This window comes from Sebastes fasciatus, chromosome 24 (genome assembly GCF_043250625.1).
Source record: "Sebastes fasciatus isolate fSebFas1 chromosome 24, fSebFas1.pri, whole genome shotgun sequence".
Lineage (NCBI taxonomy): Eukaryota > Metazoa > Chordata > Actinopteri > Perciformes > Sebastidae > Sebastes > Sebastes fasciatus.
The window spans coordinates 15718296-15738422 of record NC_133818.1 but is presented as its reverse complement, the minus strand read 5'-3'; the positions used below and the strand labels follow the sequence as shown (position 1 = coordinate 15738422).

At 42.0% G+C, this 20127-nt stretch overlaps 2 protein-coding genes across 6 annotated transcripts in view; one reads left to right on the top strand and one right to left on the bottom strand.

The window, feature by feature from the left end:
- The window catches only part of hsf2bp (heat shock transcription factor 2 binding protein), a 47068-nt gene that overhangs the window by 24798 nt on the left and 2143 nt on the right, over positions 1-20127 (bottom strand). For 4 of the 5 annotated variants that reach the window (XM_074627029.1, XM_074627028.1, XM_074627026.1 and 1 more), the window contains exons 2-11: positions 19692-19804; positions 19297-19432; positions 18854-18957; positions 18433-18582; positions 18204-18348; positions 17740-17857; positions 16509-16612; positions 16192-16391; positions 6069-6204; positions 5730-5869 (exon numbers count right to left, since the gene is read on the bottom strand). In XM_074627029.1, the coding sequence (XP_074483130.1) occupies positions 5820-5869; positions 6069-6204; positions 16192-16391; positions 16509-16612; positions 17740-17857; positions 18204-18348; positions 18433-18582; positions 18854-18957; positions 19297-19432; positions 19692-19760 (1212 nt within the window). In that variant the 5' untranslated portion in view covers positions 19761-19804 and the 3' untranslated portion in view covers positions 5730-5819. Of the gene's footprint in view, positions 1-5729; positions 5870-6068; positions 6205-15589; positions 16392-16508; positions 16613-17739; positions 17858-18203; positions 18349-18432; positions 18583-18853; positions 18958-19296; positions 19433-19691; positions 19805-20127 lie in introns of those variants that run through there. The other variant, XM_074627030.1, reaches the window with a different exon arrangement.
- On the top strand, positions 12592-15015 carry cryaa (crystallin, alpha A). Its single transcript, XM_074627048.1, has 3 exons — positions 12592-12946; positions 13316-13438; positions 14224-15015. The coding sequence occupies exons 1-3, from the start codon at positions 12749-12751 to the stop codon at positions 14431-14433; spliced, it is 531 nt and encodes a 176-aa protein (XP_074483149.1). The 5' UTR covers positions 12592-12748; the 3' UTR covers positions 14434-15015.

Sequence of the window (20127 nt, the reverse complement as noted above, 5' to 3'; positions counted from 1 at the left end):
CACAACCTCGGGTTATTAGATGGCTTGTGTACGCTACAAAGATGAGATTTTAATAATGGTGCAAGAGAAAAAAAAAAGCTCATGCAGTGGCCAAAATGAAAACAGTTCATCTTTTTGGAGCATGAATGTGCTGATTAGATTCTCTTATTTCTGGTGTACAGGAGAACATTGCAGGTAGCACAAGACCCTAGTATAGTGGTTCCCAACCTGGGGTCTGGGCAAAGGATTTGTCTGCTCTGAGGTTGTCAAAATTACATTTGCTGTATAACTAAAATCATAATAACACACTTACTAGGTAATTTATACAAAAGTCGACAAAAAGATATATATTTTTTGCTACTTTGTTGCAAAATCTAAGGAAATATTCTGCTTCGATCCATATTTGTTGGCGTTTAGCTTTTAAAAAACAACATTTTCACTGCGGTCAAAAATCTATTTTGGCTCTATCACTATTATAGTAAGTCAATCAAGTCGTTTCAACAACAAAAAAGATCTTATTATGTATATATAGCATGTATATCTGCATTCACTTGGCGAATCCGACATGACGTCATCACCTCATCTATGTTGACGAAACTGACGAGTTCTATTCATTAAAGAAAGTTGATTTAATAAAAATAGACAAACTCATTTCATACACTTTATTCAAACTGGGGATTTTGGTCAAGGATTTGTAATTTTTTTCAGTGTGATGACGCTACACAGACCTGTGTCACTAACAAGCCAGAAACGCACTGCAAGCGTGCTGTCAAGGCTGACTGCATTAGCGGACATCACAAACCCTTTCTAATCCTGTTTGGCTTGTCTGTTTTATTTCCACTATGCATCCTTCAAACATAAGACATATCTCATTATACAGAATAAACACAATTAGCAGTATTATGGCCAGGAAGACAGGGCCTGATGTCTGATTCTTATCATCATCTGTCAGCTGCAACAACACGACGAGTATGAAGTCTTTACAGGCGTCTGAAGGCAGCAGGTCTGTGCTTATGGCACGCTTTAACGGTTAATAGCCAGACAGGATATTCATTAGAGATATCTGCAGCGTCATTTTGCCTAGTCATAACTGTAATTCACGATGTCCCTAATTCTATTTTGCTTGGGCAAAACTCTAATTTTAGATGTCCGTAATTACATTTTGACTAGTACAATTCATTCATGTGTACGCAGTTTCTCATTACAGATATCCACAACTCAGTTGCAGGTATCCGACATGTGAATTACGGATATCCGCAACTGAATAGTGACTAGTCAGAATTCCAGTTCAAGATATCTTTAATTCCCTTCAATTGATGATTTTCTACATTGTCCTTTTTAGATATCTAAAATTTAATTTTGACTAATGACAAAATGACGTTGTAGATATCTCCAACTGGAGTTAGTCTGAATGTAATTACAGATATCTAGAATTAGAGTATTGACTAGGTGAAATGACTACTATGGCGCTGCACTGCGTATGGGTTTATAAAGTGTGACGATAAAGTGTGACGATAAATCTACAACACGTACATTTCTACAACAACTCTCTAGCGAACAAAGCTCTCGTTGGCCACAGATTCCTCGATGATGAGCTCTTTCTATTTCATGTCCTTTTCTAACTATCTGATCCCCGACCACTCGTCGTCTCACAGCCGGCTGCACATAGAGACCGATGTTATGTGTCCAGCTCGGAGGACTAAAGGCTCGTCGTATGTGTTTTAACAACTTATGAGTTATTGATCAGTTTGAATCTGTGAATATCTTTTCAACGTTACCGAACTATCCAAGTTAGAAAAAGCTTCTGCTGACACTGTTCAGATGCTTTGTTTGGCCGATATCCAACTGGAAGCCTTGATGAGCAACGTCATGACAACAACTCTGACTAGTCATAATGAGGTTTGAAATATCTGTAACTTATTTAGGATAGTCAGAACTGAATTACAGATATCTCTAACTGTCGTTTTGAGTAGTCACAATGACGTTATAGATATCTGGAATTAATCACGACTAGTCAAAATGCCATTGTGGATATCGCTGATGTAAATTCCGGATAGTCAAGCTCAGCTATTAAATGTTAAAACGGCTCGCCATGTGTGTCCCATCTGCAGGCTCTATTGTCAGTGTGCGATTACAAATACCAGATGCAGCGGTAACCTTGACTACGTTCTGTGCAAACAGCACCTTGTCACGTGAAGCTGGTCAGTCATATTTCTGTATTATAGAGACATGTCATGATCAGACTACATGATATGGATTCAAAAAGCTGTTGTACAGTGTGAGGGACAGATTTACGGTTTGTAGGAATCCCTGCTGATGTTTCTTTGAAAAAAACATTCATGATGAATAATATTTATTACCTCGTCTGTTCCCAGAAAAGATGAAGTTGACACAGTGTTGCAGTGCCACAGATACAGACTGATCCTTACATAACTCCTCTAGTGAGTCAGGAATTGACAGCCGTACCAGCCTGCCCCACCCCCACCACCAACACACACACAAACACACACACACAATCCCATCTGGATTACTGATTATACTAAATTATGTTGAGATTATGCCCCCATGCCGGCATCTGGCCAATGAGAACAGCGTCACTGTGTCTTACTATCTGACCTCCACCACCAGTGATGGAAAACATCCGTCCTTTTCTGATATATTACACCTGAAATCCAACACCAGCGGTGCCATTTGAAAAGAAAAACAGAAAACATCTGAAGTAGGGCAGGACCAAACCCGTACGCATGTACGATCACGTTCAGCGCTTGGCATGCGTTCATATTCAATATCAGACAGGCTTTTCATAAATACACTTCCCAGGTATTAAAAGTGGGGCTTTTATAGTTTCACTGTAGACTGCTGCCAGTAAACCGTTTTTATAATACCTTTATTATTTCTAACGCAACTTGAGATTTTTGGGTTGTAGCGGCTCAGTTTTAAAGCTAGTGAGTGAAGATTCTGGCAACTCATGAAACTACAGAACCTAAGGAACCCATTGGTACCAACCATGTCGTACTAGCTTGCCAAGAAGGAGGTTAAATAACGCTCCAAAGATGCCAGAAAAACTGTCCTGGCTATTTTCAAAAGGGGTCCCTTGACCTCTGACCTCCAGATATGTGAATGTAAATGGGTTCTATGAGTACCCACGAGTCTCCCCTTTACAGACATGCCCACTTTATGATAATCACATGCAGTTTGGGGCACGTCATAGTCAAGTCAGCACACTGACACACTGACAGCTGTTGAGTTTGCCATGTTATGCTTTGAGCATATTGTTTTATGCTAAATGCAGTACCTGTGAGGGGTTCTGGACAATATTTGTCATTGTTTTGTGTTGTTAATTGATTTCCAATAATAAATATATACATACATTTGCATAATGTCGCTGCTCAGCTAGTAGACAGAGATACACAATGTGCAGAGTCGGCATATTTTCACATCGAACTCGGTGAGAGAGTTGGTGGAAAGAAACGGAAGAAGTGAGGAAAGCAAGTAAAGTCAAGAGGACACACACAGAAAGCTCTTCTCATTTCACATCTTCATCTCATCTGATCTTTCCAACACACAGATATTTTCACAGCAACAGGAAGCTAAGTGGTGAGTGAGAGTGGTGTGAAAAAAGGTCGACAGACGCCGCTTTGTTTCATGTACGTATCATAACAACGGCTTGTATATCCACCGTCATATAGGGCTGTGTATTACTGGGTTAACGATTCAATGTATTGTGATATATTGCAATACTGTAAGCAAGGTGATATATTGCGATTTATGATCAGTCATAGTATAAAGAACACACCAGAAATACACAATTTTAAAATAGGCAAGAACAACAAATGTATACTGCATGCAAAAAACTACATTTTCTACGCCAAACTGCATGTGATTATCATAAAGTGGGTATGTCTGTAAAGGGGAGACTCGTGGGTACCCATAGAACCCATTTACATTCACATATCCTGAGGTCAGAGGTCAAGGGATCCCTGTGAAAATGGCCATGACAGTTTTTCCTCGACAAAATTTAGCGTAACATGCAACTCTCTGGTCAAGACAAAGGAGACGTGATGCGACTCAAAGGTTAGCCTTCGTCGACGCTAGTTCTTTGATGTCGCGACGTCAATGAAACAATGCTGACACAGCGTGGTGTTAAGTTACAGTCTAAATAATTCAGTCTGCGTATTCATCATCATCTGTGTATGGACCTGTGTAGGTTTGTGTGTCTATGACAACAAGAAATGATAGAAAACATTCAGGCCAGGGTCAGCGAGAGGGCAGCTGTTAAAGGCAGAGGAGAGACTACAATCAGATTAGAGACTATCACATGCCAACAGTTTCTGCGGCAACAGACGGGGCCAATGTTTCATTCATGGGGAAAGCAACTGCGTTAATATTGACAATACAGTTGGCTGTAATGTGAAAGTGATGGTAAAATCTATTTTGGATCATATCGTTCCGCTGGCTGCCAGGCGAACGGACTTCCCATCACAGAAGCTGCTGATAAATGAACTGTTGAGGTTAGTAGACTTGAAAATATTTGGCTGGGATCCACAACTACGGAGCCAGGAGAAGATTCCACTTCAGTTTCTATTTAAGTTTGGAAATTTGTTCTGGTAATGGAGGGGAAATCACCACGACACGCTCCCTGAATCCTTTCAGAGTGTCACTGACAATAACCTGGCAACAGATCACATTATGGGTTGCTGTTGACGCTCAGGACCAGACTCTCAAGTAAAAGTACTTTAACGGCATTTTACTCAAGCAAAAGTAAAATGGTATAAAAGTAAAAAGCTGTTCAGTTAAAAATAATTTTCTATACAGACAAAGCAGTAGTTGACCTTCTCCTCTGAACAGCGACTTTTTGTGCAGTGAACGTACACATGCAGAATCTGTGATGGGTGTCAGCTGAGTGCCTCACACCAGCAGCGTCTTCTCAGTAGAGTAAATGTAATTTGTGACTTCCACCCCTGCTCAGGACTACACCATGTGACCCGAATGATTAGTATGCCCTGAACACAACAGACGGACACTAGTCAGTGAAATCACTGCTGTGTTTCAGTAGAATAAAAACCTGCACACTCTATAGGCACACTTATAATATTCACACCAGGGCTGTCAAATCGAATCAAATAAACAGCTGTAACTTAGCGACAAGCAAACAACTTTTAAATTGCTAGTTTTCTGAATGGAGTTTGGATGGATCAGTGCCAGGCTATGCAGCTGCTCCATCGACACTCAAGATACAAGTCATCTAGGCATAGAGTTCAGTCTGGTCTCTGTATAAATATGATGTAGGCCTACTATAGTAGCTCTGGGTGACCACAGATGATATTTTTTTCATCCGTTTCGGATTCAACAACGTCAGTGACAACAAAAGGAGAATCTCAACACTGACTTTCGTAGACACGGCGTCACGCGAAGTTCTCAATGGCACGAATGGCATGAATTTCGCATCCGTTCGCCTCTTTGCATTGACATTGAAAGTTTGCTTCGTTCTTGGTGTGAACACACCATTATGTTAACGTTAGGCACAGTTATGGTGGCTGAAACAAGGTCCAACACCTGGTCTCAGGACACACCTGATCTTAACATTTTCACTTTGGATTCACACATAAACATGTGATATAGCACCTTTAACTGTTTCTTACAAACACACACACACACACAGTGTCAGCAACTAGTCAGGGCCGGGCTCCAGTGTAACATTCAGGTAAAACAGGTTAGCAGGAAGTGTGCTAGTGTTTAGTGTTTCCTACCTGTAGGACACCTGCTTCCTGAAGGTCAGCTGAGCAAACTCTACCTCCATCTGGGACATTGACAGCTGGCCCTCCACCACATCATCCTCCTCATCCTCCTCTTCCTCCTCTGGCCCCTCCACTTGCACCTCTCCTGGTACCTAAAAGCAACACAAACACATAGTTTTCATCTGTAATCTTCATCTGAAACCCAACCACACAGTCAACACAACTCCTGGATAACACATGATCCACTCTCACTACAGTGTGATGATGTAGCCTACCAGACTAGGTAGCTGTGCTGGCTGTAGGCAGGTAGAAGGACCCAGTTTTGCAGGCTAAACACCCCCTCACACCCACCTGAAGGCTCCGGGGCTCCAGCGGGCTCTCGAAGCTCCCCTCCCCGGCGAACACGTCCTCCTCCTCGGCTACGTCCTGCAGCTCGGGCCGCTGCACAATCGGAGGAACGGAGTCTCTCATCATCCCTGCGGTGTCTCTGTTTAACGATCAAACAGTGTTATAGTGTGGTAGTGATGTTATAAACGGAGCAGTGTCTGTGTAGCGGAGGAGTCTCGGTGTGTTCGGTCACCGGCAGCTCACTGGGAGAACAGGAGCGGACGAGCTCTGAAGGCGGGAGTGAGAAGTTGCCGGCGGAAGGTGAGCGGTGCTCCGGTCCGTCCTCCATCTACATGTTGCAGGAAATCAGCCTGAGCCCTCCCACTTTTCTCTCCCTCTCTCTCTCTCTTTCGTCATCTTTTGAATAATTAACTACTCATTTAATAACGGGGATTAAATTGATTTTATGTTATGTCTCATAAGTCGCTGCAGCATTTTTTGGGTTGATGCCATTTGTTACACAGATTTGGGGCTAAATTTATTTTTTGCCACTGGAGAATTGATAAAAAAAATGATCAATAATCCCTCCAAAATACCACATTAAGACACCAAGATCTTGAGAAAAAGACAGGCTGTGATTTGGGATCAAAAACTTTTTGAGATTTCTGCAAGAATTGCATTTTTCAGCGATCGGATGGCGAGCACTTGTGTTGTGTAAACTGCTCAGAAACCCCCTTATTGTCAATCTATCTAGTTTGATCCATCCCTCCTCTGAATGCTCTAGGTCTCTAGTCTGATCCATCCATCCTCTGAATGCTCTAGGTCTCTAGTTTGTTCAGATTCAGATTCAGATTCAGACAACTTTATTGATCCCAAGAAGGGCAATTCAATTCACAGCTTACCCCACAAACACACACAGACAACATCCAGACACCCATCCAAAATGTTATGTCAATCACAGATCAGTAAAACTGACAAACAGATGTCGGTGAAGGACAGCAGATAAATTAATAAAATATAATAAATAGCAATAAAATAGATAAGAGGAAACAAATAGATAATAAATAGACATTGTTACATGATTCTCATGTAAGGGAACTGTCAATAAAAGTCTCACATGAAATGACTCCCGTCTGAGTTTAATAACCTGATAGCGGAAGGAATAAAAGAGTTGGAGTAACGGTTAGTTCTCCTCACAGGTGCCCGATAAGGGCGGCCTGAAGGCATCAATGAGAATTCAGGAGACAGAACATGAAGAGGTTGGCTGATAATATTTCTAGCCTTCTTTACCACCTGGTTCTCCCAGAGGGAACACGAGTCAGTTTGTTGGACTTCAGTGATCTTGGAGCAAACCTTAACGATGCTATACAGGCTGTTTTTGTCCTTAATGGTTAAGCCACCGAACCAACAAATAATAGAAAAAGGTCAGAACAATAAACAATAAAAGTTGGTTAAGATCCTCTCGCTGACATTAAAAGAGTTCAGCTTCCTCATTAAATAGATTCTTTGTTGACCTCGTTTGACGATAGACTCTGTATTAATATGAAACTTAAGTTAACAATCCAACACAGTTCCAAGATATTTATAGGACTCCACAATCTGAACATCTTCGACGCGCATGACACTAGCTTTGTTGTCAGTCTTGTGTCTGAAGTCAATGATCATTTCTTTTGTTTTTGACCCATATACCCATAGAACCCGTTTTCATTCACATATCTTGAGGTCAGAGGTCAAGGGACCCCTTTGAAAATGGCCATGGCAGTTTTTCTTTGCCAAAATTAAGCCTAACTTTGGAGCGATATTTAGTCTCTTTCCCGACAAGCTAGCATGACATTGTTGGTGCCAATGGATTCTTTAGATTGTCTAGTTTCATATGATACCTTCACTTTAAAACTGAACCTGCCAGAGCCTCTGAAAGACAGTAAAGTCGATCAGGGTCGCCCGCCATCCCGCGGGTGACAGAGGGTTAATACGACTTTATAGAGCATTTTGGGTAGACTGGGGTTAGACGCTCCTCTCTCTCTCTCTCTCTCTCTCTCTCTGGTCATCTAATGAATAAGTAACCATTAATAATGGAGAAGAATTTAATGACTTATTAATATTATATTCCATTTCTGCCAGTAGATCTCCCTACTTGTTAAACACTGGTCGTTTAAGGCTCTTCTCGTGGGTGATAGTGACCTAGCTATCTTTGAATAGAGACCAAATCATTTTACTGGTGGGTGGGGTTAATCAAAAGAAGTGGTTTTGAGGTCATTTGATGTAATAATAGCACAATATAAACCTGTGTTTGGGTTTCTTATTTACATATAATCTACAAACTCTTTTTACCGTTAATATGAGAATATGGAGAAATCCATTTTTGTATCAAAATGACTCGTGAGGCAGACCGACTGCAGACATAATTGACTTGATTTATAATTACAGATTACTGTATGTAGGAACCATTTAGTGCTCAGGTCTAAAAATAGGAACCAATATTTGTCCAGCCAGCCGTTCCGTCTGGAAGGTAAACAGTTTCTGACCACAGCTTGTCGCTGCCGTAGTTACTCGACTGGATGTAATTGTTTGTGTGTTTAATATTGGAAACATGTTTGAGTTTAATGGACACGGAGAAGTCAACAGGGAGAATAAATGGACTGAGTGAGGCTCAGACTCTAATTAATCTAGGGTAGCCTATTATAGAAACATGTTTTGTTATATTTGTTAAAATTCTCATTACAACAGGAATCAATAAATCTGATTACCTGTGGCTGTAATAAGCCCGTCCAGTCATTTCATTGCGCCTACCTGCCAGTCTACTTATGTAGCTGCCTGTTTGCACTCATTGCGCGTCACCAGAATCAGCTGTGAGTACTAATAATAACCATGTTCGTTGTTTACATTCATAATGATAATTTTAGGGGAGTGGCTTTGGAGGCAGGCCTGAAGGGATGGACTCTCAGTGTTTTGGAGGTAGCGCTGCTAGCTACTTAAATTAGAAAAGAGTTTTTTCAGTTGGATAGTTTGTTGGTTTTCTCCAACGTTGCCAACCCCAGCTTTAAAGCCTCTGCAGATGACATACTGGCTTTTCCTGTTGTCTCATTAGAACGTATTAATATCTCTGTGCGTGGGCAGTGATGAGGAGCCTGGCGTGTTGTTTATGTAACTGTTATTGCTGGGATCTCTGTTATTACACGACCGTGTCAACTTGAGAGCAACCCCCTCATGAAGCATAAGCTCAGCTCAGCAGGCCGTATTACTCGTAGTATATGTTCATTCACATATACTACAATGATCTGTTGGTCTGTCATATTTTACCGAAATATCCTGTGTTGAACACTAAAATATTAAAAATGTTGTATTTTCAGTCCGAAATGGCGGCAGCAGATGTTGTCAAAAAAATTGTTTTGTCGCTTTTTTTTAATCATTGGAGTGTCTTCTATCTTTAAACAAGTACTGCTAATGTGTCATCCCACCTAGATCTGTGTATAATTCCATACTGCACCCTGCTGGTGTCAGATTGTACTTGTTACTGTGTTTCCTGTGCTGAGGTTACAAGAAAAGGACGTCACTATAAGTTATGACTTCTGCGAGTTTCCACACTTTTAGTCCTGATTGCCTCAGCATGTAGTCCTTCATATATATATAGACTTCACTCATGAGCACCAGCCCTAGGTGTAGGAATCATTTTTGCATTCCTCTCAACTGATAATTTAACTGGTTATTCTTGGAAATACACACTGATCTGTCTTTAATTCTGTGTTATGTAACACGCGGGGGTGTCATATGAGCAAAACACTGGTGTGAGTTATTGAAGAATGTGCACACAAATGATCAACAACATATTGCTTCATAAATGTGTCTCAGTAGAATGCTGGAAACTTTAAGCACCACATAAAGTAAGTTAAGATATTGTAAAATACTCTGTGAATATAGCACTTGAGCAAGTCTCTTAGTTTAAGTCCATTAACATGTCTTATTTCTCAGGCACAGATGTGAACCAACACTACATCTTCTCTCCCAGCTGTTAAACCACATATCTCACAGGAAACGTATGCAGGAAATGACAGGGTTCAGTTTTTTCTTTAAAGGTCCACAGGGAAATACACACAGCCCCGTATTCAGAAACTCTGCATTTGAAACAAGCTGTCAGGATTTCTGCACATTCGTGATGTCACGAATATACAATATTTACACCCTTGACACAATTTTAAACGTAAACGATCTAAATGTGTCCCTGTTTATTCCTGGTTGCAGTGTATGCGAATGTCATCAGCTGACAGGAAGTACACATGGACCCAAGCTGTTGCCTAGCAACGCAATTCTGTTGCAATTCCGTCAAAATGCGCTAAAACGGAGCGTTTCAGACAGAGGGTAAATACAGGTATATTCAGGCTGACAGTATGAGGAAAATAAAGTTTTTTTTAACATTACAGCATGTAAACATGTTCTATTAGAAACACTAAATACAAGTATAAACCTGAAAATGAGCATAATATGGGACCTTTAAGTTTTCATCCATTCTTCAACAGGCCAAATGCTCCTTTTCTACTTGAGATGAACATTCATAGAATATGTTATATGAATGTGTCAATATACAGGACAACTTTTTCAAGTGTTTTTCTTTATCTGGGTCAGGAAGGTGATATGATGTCAGTCCAGCAGGAGGCAGCAGAAGTACACCTCTTAGAGTGATCTGACTTCGGAGAGGAACTCTCAAAGAGCAGGGATATCTCACTTTTAGGGCTGTCAATCGATTAAAATATTGAATTGCCATGTCATGCTATCTTGTCATGAAGGAGGATAAATAACGCTCCAAACTTACGCTAAATTTTGAAAAAACTGGCATGGCCATTTTCAAAGGGGTCCCTTGACCTCTGACCTCAAGATATGTGAATGTAAATGTCTGTCACTTTATGATAATCACATGCAGTTTGGGGCAAGTCATAGTCAAGTCAGCACACTGACACACTGACAGCTGTTGTTGCCTGTTGGGCTGCAGTTTGCCATGTTATGATTTGAGCATATTCTTTTATGTTAAATGTAGTACCTGTGAGGGTTTCTGGACAATATTTGTCATTGTTTTGTGTTGTTAATTGATTTCTAATAATAAATATATACATATATTTGCATAAAGCAGCATATTTGCCCACTCTAATGTTGATAAGAGTATTAAATACTTGACAAATCTCCCGTTAAGGTACATTTAGAACTGATACACAATTTGCAATTAATTTGCAATCAAATATTTCAATGAACTGACAGCCCTATTAACAAATATACATCTCCCTATACTGGGAGATGCAAAAGTTTACAGAAGGTCTAAGATGACAATGGCTTTAACGTCAGATATTCCAATAACATGATGTCTGTTTTTAAAGATATCCTGCTTCTAGTTTCTCTTCCCACGTGTTTGTCCTTTTGAACTTTCTTGGCTCTTTATAAAGAGCAGAAATCTATCAATGATTGTGAGCGTGTCCACCCCGTCAGGTTGCCAGGTTGTCAGCCAAAACAGCTTTTCAGGGCTGTGGAAACACAGAGCCCACAGGCATTGTCTGTGTCATTGATAAAACCCAGAATGCTGACTCTGCTGAACCGCAGCCAGTCTAACGGCATCTAAGTCCGGTCCGCAGCGGCTAGTAACCCCAAACCCCAACAACCTCCCCAAACTGGCCCTAAATCAGCCCCCAAGCCTGGCTGCCCGGCCCAGTTGCTCTTGGCCCGTGGGTGCATGGAGCGGCTAAGCCTCTGTGCTGGCTGGCCAAAGCCCTGTGGGATTAGACTAATGCAGGTGGCGGGAAGCCACTAGTGGTGAAACAACAGGATGGGAAGTGACCCTTATCTTTACATTAGAGTTCACTCTTAACTACAAATTATGGCCTGTTGTCTTCAATTGGATTAGACTGTACAAGTGTTCATATTATCACATCTTTATCATTATTATTAGTATTATTTGAATGTATCTATTTAAAGATGGTTCAAGAGGTTGAGCTGTACTGGATCACCTCTACACAAATCCTTCACTTAATTAAAAAAAACTAATGCCACACTGTAAAAAAAAACTCATTGAAAATGTTACGTTGTTAAGTATGTATGTATAATCGGGAAGATGCACTTAAAGGACCAGTGTTTTAACAATTAGTAATATGTTCTCATCTCTCTCTGTCGGTTGTTGTTGCTCCATTGACTCTGTTTCTAAATCTGCCCTCCATCCAACCACACAGGCGGGACAATACAGCAGCACTATGTCACCGACTGACTGTTTGATCCATTATCACTCAGGTAAACTCCTTTGTCTTTCGTTTGCTTCCTGACCTCATTGTGTCTGTCGTGCCCTCCTCCCTCCTCTCCGTCCAGGGTTTGTTTTGGCAGCCCTGGGTGTCTGGTGTGTGTGGATGGCACTGGGTCGCACCAGGGTCTGGACCCAGTAGTGCCCCCCCATCCTCAACCCCTGATTCTGCTGACGGGGCCCAACCCACCATGAGATAATGCCATTCCAGAGGGATCACGGCTAAAGCCTCTCTTTCTAGCTCTCAGGTATAAAGAGGAGGCAGCCGTGGAGCAGAGCACAAAGCACTCTGGACACATTCTTCTCATCAACATCCCTGCTCTCTTTATCTTGCCTCGCCTCCTCTCCTTCCTTCACCTGCTGGACTCTGAGCTGAGCAGGTACATCTGCCAACCTGAGCCACGCCAAACCCGAGCTAGACAAACCAGTCACTATGGATATTTCCATCCAGCACCCTTGGTTCAGACGCGCCATGAGCTCCGTCTACCCTGCCCGACTCTTTGACCAGTTTTTCGGAGAGGGAATGTTCGACTACGACTTCTTCCCCTACACCACCTCTTCCATCAGCCCCTATTACAGACAGTCGCTGTTTCGCAACTTTTTGGATTCTTCCAACTCCGGCACCTCTGAGGTAAACAACACCAGACTCCTCCTCCTACTTCATGTCAGGAGAAACACCTCTAGTACTTGAAGTTAACTCATGTGCTCATAGGAGACCAGATAGAAAGACAGAGAAGGACTGTACTCATCTGCCTCCAAACAAGAACACTTTAGTGATGTTAAGATAGAAGCTCATCATCCTTGTCAAATTTCAATCAAAACAGCAGTAAATGACTTTAACGTGTAGAGTAACACAGTAAACACATGTTCTTTTGGTTTGGTTTGTTCCAGTGACAGTCTTGAGTTGCTCTACATCTTAACTTCTACTGTGCTCAACACAATTTTTTTTACAATTTTACAATACCAATGGACGCGCTCTCTGCTTGTGTGTCTCCCACAGGTGAGGTCCGACAGGGATAAGTACACAGTCCACCTGGACGTCAAGCACTTCTCTCCTGATGAGCTCAGTGTGAAGGTCACTGATGACTATGTGGAGATCCAGGGCAAGCATGGAGAAAGACAGGTAATGCTCGTATTCTCTCTCTCTTATACACACCGTAACTTTTAATAGTAGTTAGTAAGACTTGAATAAGTATGCAGACAGGGGTCTCTATTATTTTGGTTCATTTCCCTCCAAAGAGCAAGGATCCAAAAGTAGTACATTTTAGTACAAATGAACTAGTAGGACTTTGCCCTCTGCTGGAGGGTGAAACAATGTGTATGATCACATGGAAAGAAGTCTTCTAGTCTTTTCATGGAGTGGGTCAACGGGGATGCTCAGATCCATGACATTGACATTGGGCGAAGGCGTGGTACACCCTGGACAGGTCTCCAGACTATCACAGGGCTGACACATGGAGACAGACAACCATTCACGCTCACATTCACACCTACGGGACATTTAGAGTCAACAGTTAAACTGCATGTCGTTGGACTGTGGGAGGAAACCGGAGCACCCGGAGAAAACCCACACTAACACGGGGAGAGCATGCGGCAGTGCTAACCGCTGCAACGCCATGAATACATAACATCGTGAGACAAATCCATGACTTTCATACAGATTTTGTTCAGCTACAAAACATTTGAAATATGCTGCAGGCGCTGCTAAATAGTTTGGTGTGATGGTTTATTCTAGTTCCTGATAGTACCTCCAAATGTTTAAATGTTTTAACCCAGCTCATTGTTGCTATTTTATTCTCAGTAAGTGCTATATTCGCACATAATATAAAGACAGTGAACAACTCCTTTAATGATGAAGTCTTTCCCTGGGCTGATCTGCCACTGTGGCGTTAACCTTGCTGTTTTCAGGATGACCACGGTTACATCTCTCGCGAGTTTCACCGCCGCTACCGCCTCCCCTCCAGTGTTGACCAATCAGCAATCAGCTGCTCCCTGTCTACCGATGGTCTGCTGACTCTGACCGGGCCAAAGGTCAGCGGGGGGAGCGAATCCGGCCGCAGCGAGCGCAACATCCCCGTCACCCACGACGACAAGCCCAACGCCGCTGCGTCCTCCTAGAGGCCAAGTGGCGGGGGTTGACCAGGGCTACACCCTGCATCGACTGGGATGGACGACCACAGAATCTCTATCCTCCACCCATTGGCTTCTTCTTCTCCCATACCCTTAGAGGATATCTGTGTCCTCCTTGCTTCACTTTCTCCTCTGTTGATTCTTCTTGGCACACTCTTACAGTGTTATTAGTATCATTGTTTTGAGCTTAACAAATCTCTCCCCATGAGGATGGTTAAGCTGGAGTTTTTAAGGAGCAAACTCATCTAAGGACGAGACATTCTCACGACCTGGCACTCAATTCTGCTGGTTGTTGTTGATCTGCGTCAGAGCGAGTCCTCTGACGATACAGATGGTTGGGGTTAAGCTTGGAGGTAAATGTCACACATGTCTTGTCCCAGATTTTCCATCAGTGAAGTTCTCTGAGGCCCTGGCTGCTTCCATTCTCGTGCTGACTCTTTGAACCCTCTCCTCTCGTCTTAAATATATCCTGTACTGTAGTCTAGGCCTTGTTCAATGGATACCTGCTCATTACTGAGAAGTCCATACTAAAGAAACATACAATAAATCTGTATAATTAACCAAAGGCAACTTCTGTGTGGATTTATTCTTTACTTCTTCATACCAGTTCAATCAATGTGGTGCTATTTGCTCGCTAAGACATCAGTGTGGTTCTGTGTAACTACTAGATGAGTGTTTGTCAACCATTCTGAATATGCTAGGTACTGGAACATGATAGAGCAGCCACGGTGAGCTGTTAGATGAAGAGCTACAGGCGACAGCCAACTCCTGAGCAGCAGAACTTTACTATGTTCTGCTGCCGGAAAAACGACTTGTGCCACGTGCAGCATGAAACAGATCAGAGCTGCAGTTATTATTGACTGACTTATTGACTTTGGCAATTGCTTATCGTGCCTATAGAAGCATTTCGCACATTAGGGCTGAACAATATGGTTAAATAATGTATTTGCAAATTTTTTAAGACCAGTATTGCGATTCAGTATGCAAAGCTTTTATAGAAGATATTATCTTCTGTAATATTCACTATACACAAGCAATCAATCATTTTATAGTGCCAACACAACACTGGATACAGACTACATATAAACTTGCATGTAGTCCAGGCCTATGTGATATGATGAAATGAGATGAACTGATGCATGAATTGTAAATATAAAATAAAAAAGTAAGTCTTTATTTAGCTACTGAACTGTGAAAACCTTCAATCACAGTAGAATATTGATAACTTCAAGCCTTGTAAACATGTCATGTTATGATCGGAACAAAGAACAACAAAGCACTGCAGAAAAAACATGAATATATGAAAGATATATGTGAATCTTACTGATCTCCAGTCAGTTACAGGAACAAATCACACACACTAAAGTGCAGAACAGAACAAGTCTCAACATCTGACTATGGTTGCGTGTCAAATGGCTGCATTACCATCACCGCTCACTTGCGGCGGGGGATTTAACAAGTTGTTTTCTTCATCTACTCTCACGCTCATGTTTCACGTGCAGCGTAGGACAGTGTGTGCACGTGAGGCTCACGGGGCCAGGTGTTTACGACCCTCTGGTTGGTTAGATTGTGTAGCATTAACAAAATAAATTAATTGCAGCTTTTGCGATTTGAAAATTGCGTTTTATTACAACGCAATGTCGGTTAGAATTCAATTGTTCAGCCCTAAATACAAATTGTAATTGCATTTCTTTGCTTTGACTTATAAGCCATAAGGAGGAGCTACATATGTTGTGACTGTGGCACCTGTTGGAGGGCTAGCAGGTCCTCCAGGGTCTGCTGGGCAGCCAGTCTCAGGCTGGGCTGCCCACTGGAGGTGAGTCGGCTGACGCGAGCCTGGAGGTCTGGATCGAGCAGAGAAGAGCCCAGCAGGAGCAGCACCTCCTCCTCCAACAACACCGACTGCAGGAGGCGCAGAGAGTGGAGACACACCTCCCAGTCTCCATCTGTCAGACAAACAGAGATCAGAGGGAGGGTGGAGGCTGACACCTGATTTTTTACAAATAGTATCACAGTTGAGTTGTTCTGAATGAGACTGCTCTGCTTCCAAAAAGTCTCTTTACCGTCCAGCAGGGTCCAGATAAGAGGCAGGAGTCCTGGGTTCTCACTGATGCACTTCAGTCCTTTAACACTGATGCTGACATTATACAGAGCCATCAACATCAACCTGCAGCGAAACAGAACCACAACACTGACACCTGCTGCCCACATCGAGACACTAACATGCCTGAGCTATGTCAAATGAACTCTGCGATCATTCCTCCTCTCCATAGTGGCCAGAGGTGTTCAGCACATGTACAAATTAATCTTTAACACTGAATCTTCAAACTGAGCTGATTATACTGAATCCACATTGTCACTGACCGAATCAGTAAGAGTGAAGCTCCTCACTAGTAATTGACAGCACTGCTAGTGTTATTTTCTGGTTTAAAAGTGTATTAAAAACAACAGAGGCAATCCTAATGTGATGAGTCTGCTGTAGTCTGAGCTATTAGACTTAGTACTCAACAGTGCTTGTATAGGCTAGTTTTCTATGGAGGACAGAACCTGCCAAAATCAGAAATAAATGAATGAATAAATAACTCAATAAATACATAAATATGTCATTAAATGTAGCGAAAATATTAAAAATAAATGTAGCCAATAATTAATCGATAAAATGTGACATAAATTGATATTTGTTTCAATTTGCTTTTTTATTTATTTATCTTTGAATTAATTCCCTTATTTATTTACTATTATTACTCTTCTGATAAATTTTCTCTTATTTTTTGATGTATTTATTTTTTATCCATTTTTTAATTCATTTTTGCATTTAGTTTTTATCTATGTTTCTTTTATTGATTTTTAAATGTGTGTATTTATTTATGTTTTTATTTCTGCACGACATTCCCTTTGCATTTCACCCCTTATTTATTTCCCCAATATTTCTGTATTCTTTTCTTTATACATTTCTATACATATTTCTTTCTATATTTCTTTAGCTCGCATATAGTCGATCTATGCACTCTGACCCCATGACACACGTTGACTGACAGCCCCCTCATTTGCATAACGAAGCAGAAAGAAATGCAGACCAGTTGCCTATGTAGATATGAAGGACTCATTCTAAGCTAACAAAAACACAGCAATTCTTAGTTTCGGGTGATTATACACTATTGAAAACATAGTTATGAATATTATATGATCCCCTGAAATGTTACACACTGTTCCTTTTAGGCAAAGCAGGAATTATATGATGGAAAACATTATGTAGTTAGTTGGTGTTATGTATTCTACCACAGCTCCACGTACACTTTCAGTCTGGGGAAGACACCAGGCTTCATCAGCTCCAGAAGCTTCATCAGAGTGTCCAGTAGGACGTGAGCCGAGCTGGACAGGAAGTCCCGGCCACACGTTACCGCTGCGATGTCTGAATGATGGGATGTAGAGACAAGGCAGGCCAGTGACACATTTTCAGTTTATGTTGCATTCAGATCCTGCAGGAGGAATTTCACATCAATGTCTTACGTACAGTACATCCACCTTAGTTGCTGCTGTACCGCTTGAGGCTGGTACAGTGACTAATAACCTGCATACATATTAACTGAGGGCAGAAAATGAGATCCACACATGATTCATAAGAGCTGCTGTGACTCAGTGTATCCAGGCGAGGCTCAGTGGTATATAACCTACTGACCTTAAATGACCAATAGAAAGTGGTGCAAAATATCGATGAAATCTTAAAGTCTATGTGAATACAGAAGCTGTGAACTCACTAGTAATGGTTCCAGCCAGAGCCAGCACAAACTGGTGCTCCTGGGAGTTGTGGTCCTCAGTTTGAGTTTTGGCCTCCTCATCCAGAGACCTGACGAAGCTCTCCAGAGTCTGAGCAGCTACAACCAGGAAGGACTGCAGCTTCCCCTACGACATCAGCCCACAATTAAATTTTTAGCCTGGCTGTCATTGGGATGAATATAAAACAGACGGACCGTGGAGACGACTCACGTCAGCCAGCCAGCGAGTGACCGTGTCCTCACTGGCAGAGCAGCTCCACAGCAGACTGCAGGCTGCAGATCCCAGACCAGAGCAGAAGTCCGCCTGCTGCTGCAGCTCTGCTCCGCTCTGCCACAGCTGCTCACGTAACAGCAGCTTCTCCTACACACACACACACACACACACACACACACACACACACAGCAAGGTGTCCTGATTAGGGCTGTCAAAGTTAACGCCACTGATTTCTTTAACGCATTAACGCAACTTGAGATTTTTAGGTTGTAGCGGGCTCAGAATCCATTGGTACCAACATGTCATACTACATGTGACAACCCCTTTAAAGCTTGATCACTGATCTCATTGTTGTGTAAAGTAATATGAGTCCATTTTACAGGCCTCACACATGCATGTGAACCTCATACAGCCTCACCTCTCTCTCTTTCTGACATTCAGTCTGCACTGCATCCAATCGGGACTGAAGGTGCCTACACTCCTGTCGCATCTGCTCCTGTTCCTGTGCATGGTGCTCCTTCACTACACACACATACACACACATGAGCCAGGTTTCCATCGAAAGTTCCCAGGACTTTTATTCCCAGGAACTACTTTTCAATGAAAGTTCCTGCTGTCGAAACGGGGCTATACATATCAGTAGGTTGGTGGGTTTCCAGTTACCTGGATACCCACTTCTGTGTGACTGGGCTGCTCTGCCACACAGCCTCTGAGCTGACTGGTTTCATATCAGTTTATGTCTTTATCGTAACTCTAGTTATTCTTGCAATTACAATCACTACATAACACACACATAAGCTGACATGGCAACCACCTTATTAAAGTATTTTCTCTTCAAGGTTAAGTTTAATGGAAGTGTACCTGTCTGAGCTGCTCGAGCTTTATGCAGCATTTCAATCAGGTCCCCGTTCAGAACTCTGGGCAGGAACTCCCTCAGCTGCATCACTTCTGTGGTTAACTTCTCTAAATCACTTTTCCTCACTCTGACAAATCCATCCTGAAAGAAAACAGAGATAAACCTCAATGCATGGATCTGAAAAGATGTTATTTTAAAAAAGGTATGACCCCTATCCACCCACCAAATAAATATTCTGCACACAACACAAGGTAAGGTGACTCATCACATAATATGTTTTGTGCTAGAGCAGAGCCAAAACAATACAAAATGTGTAATATGCTTTGGATTAGCCCTGCCTTGACAGCAGTCTGGTATGAATAGATCAACCACAGATTGAGTGTGTGTTCAGTAGGCCTACCTGTTTCCTTGCCTTTATATTTGCTCCATGACTCAGTGCCAGTGATTTCCCGCTTAATGACGCTGACATCTTATGCTCGGTATTGTCTTCTTCTAAAGCTGATTCGACTTGTCCTGTGGGGTTGTTATAGCAGGGCAGTTAAGCATATAACAATTGTGCATTTTTCGATAAAAGCAACAAATTTGGCAGAGATGTAGGGTTATATGTTATGGAAAGATATAGTTATCGAGGCGCTGCAACTTTGGTCCCTGAGGGCCGTGGCAGACTTTTTTTTGCCGGCTGTCATTCTATCATGAAGGTAAGGGGGTGAAGTCTGACCCTGAAGTGACCTTCATGCGTTTTTCTTTAAAAAAGTACCCTTAAAAACATCTGATCTAATCACCCTGTACACACCTTGGAAATCATCAAGACTCATAAAATCAGTTTTCTGATTTTG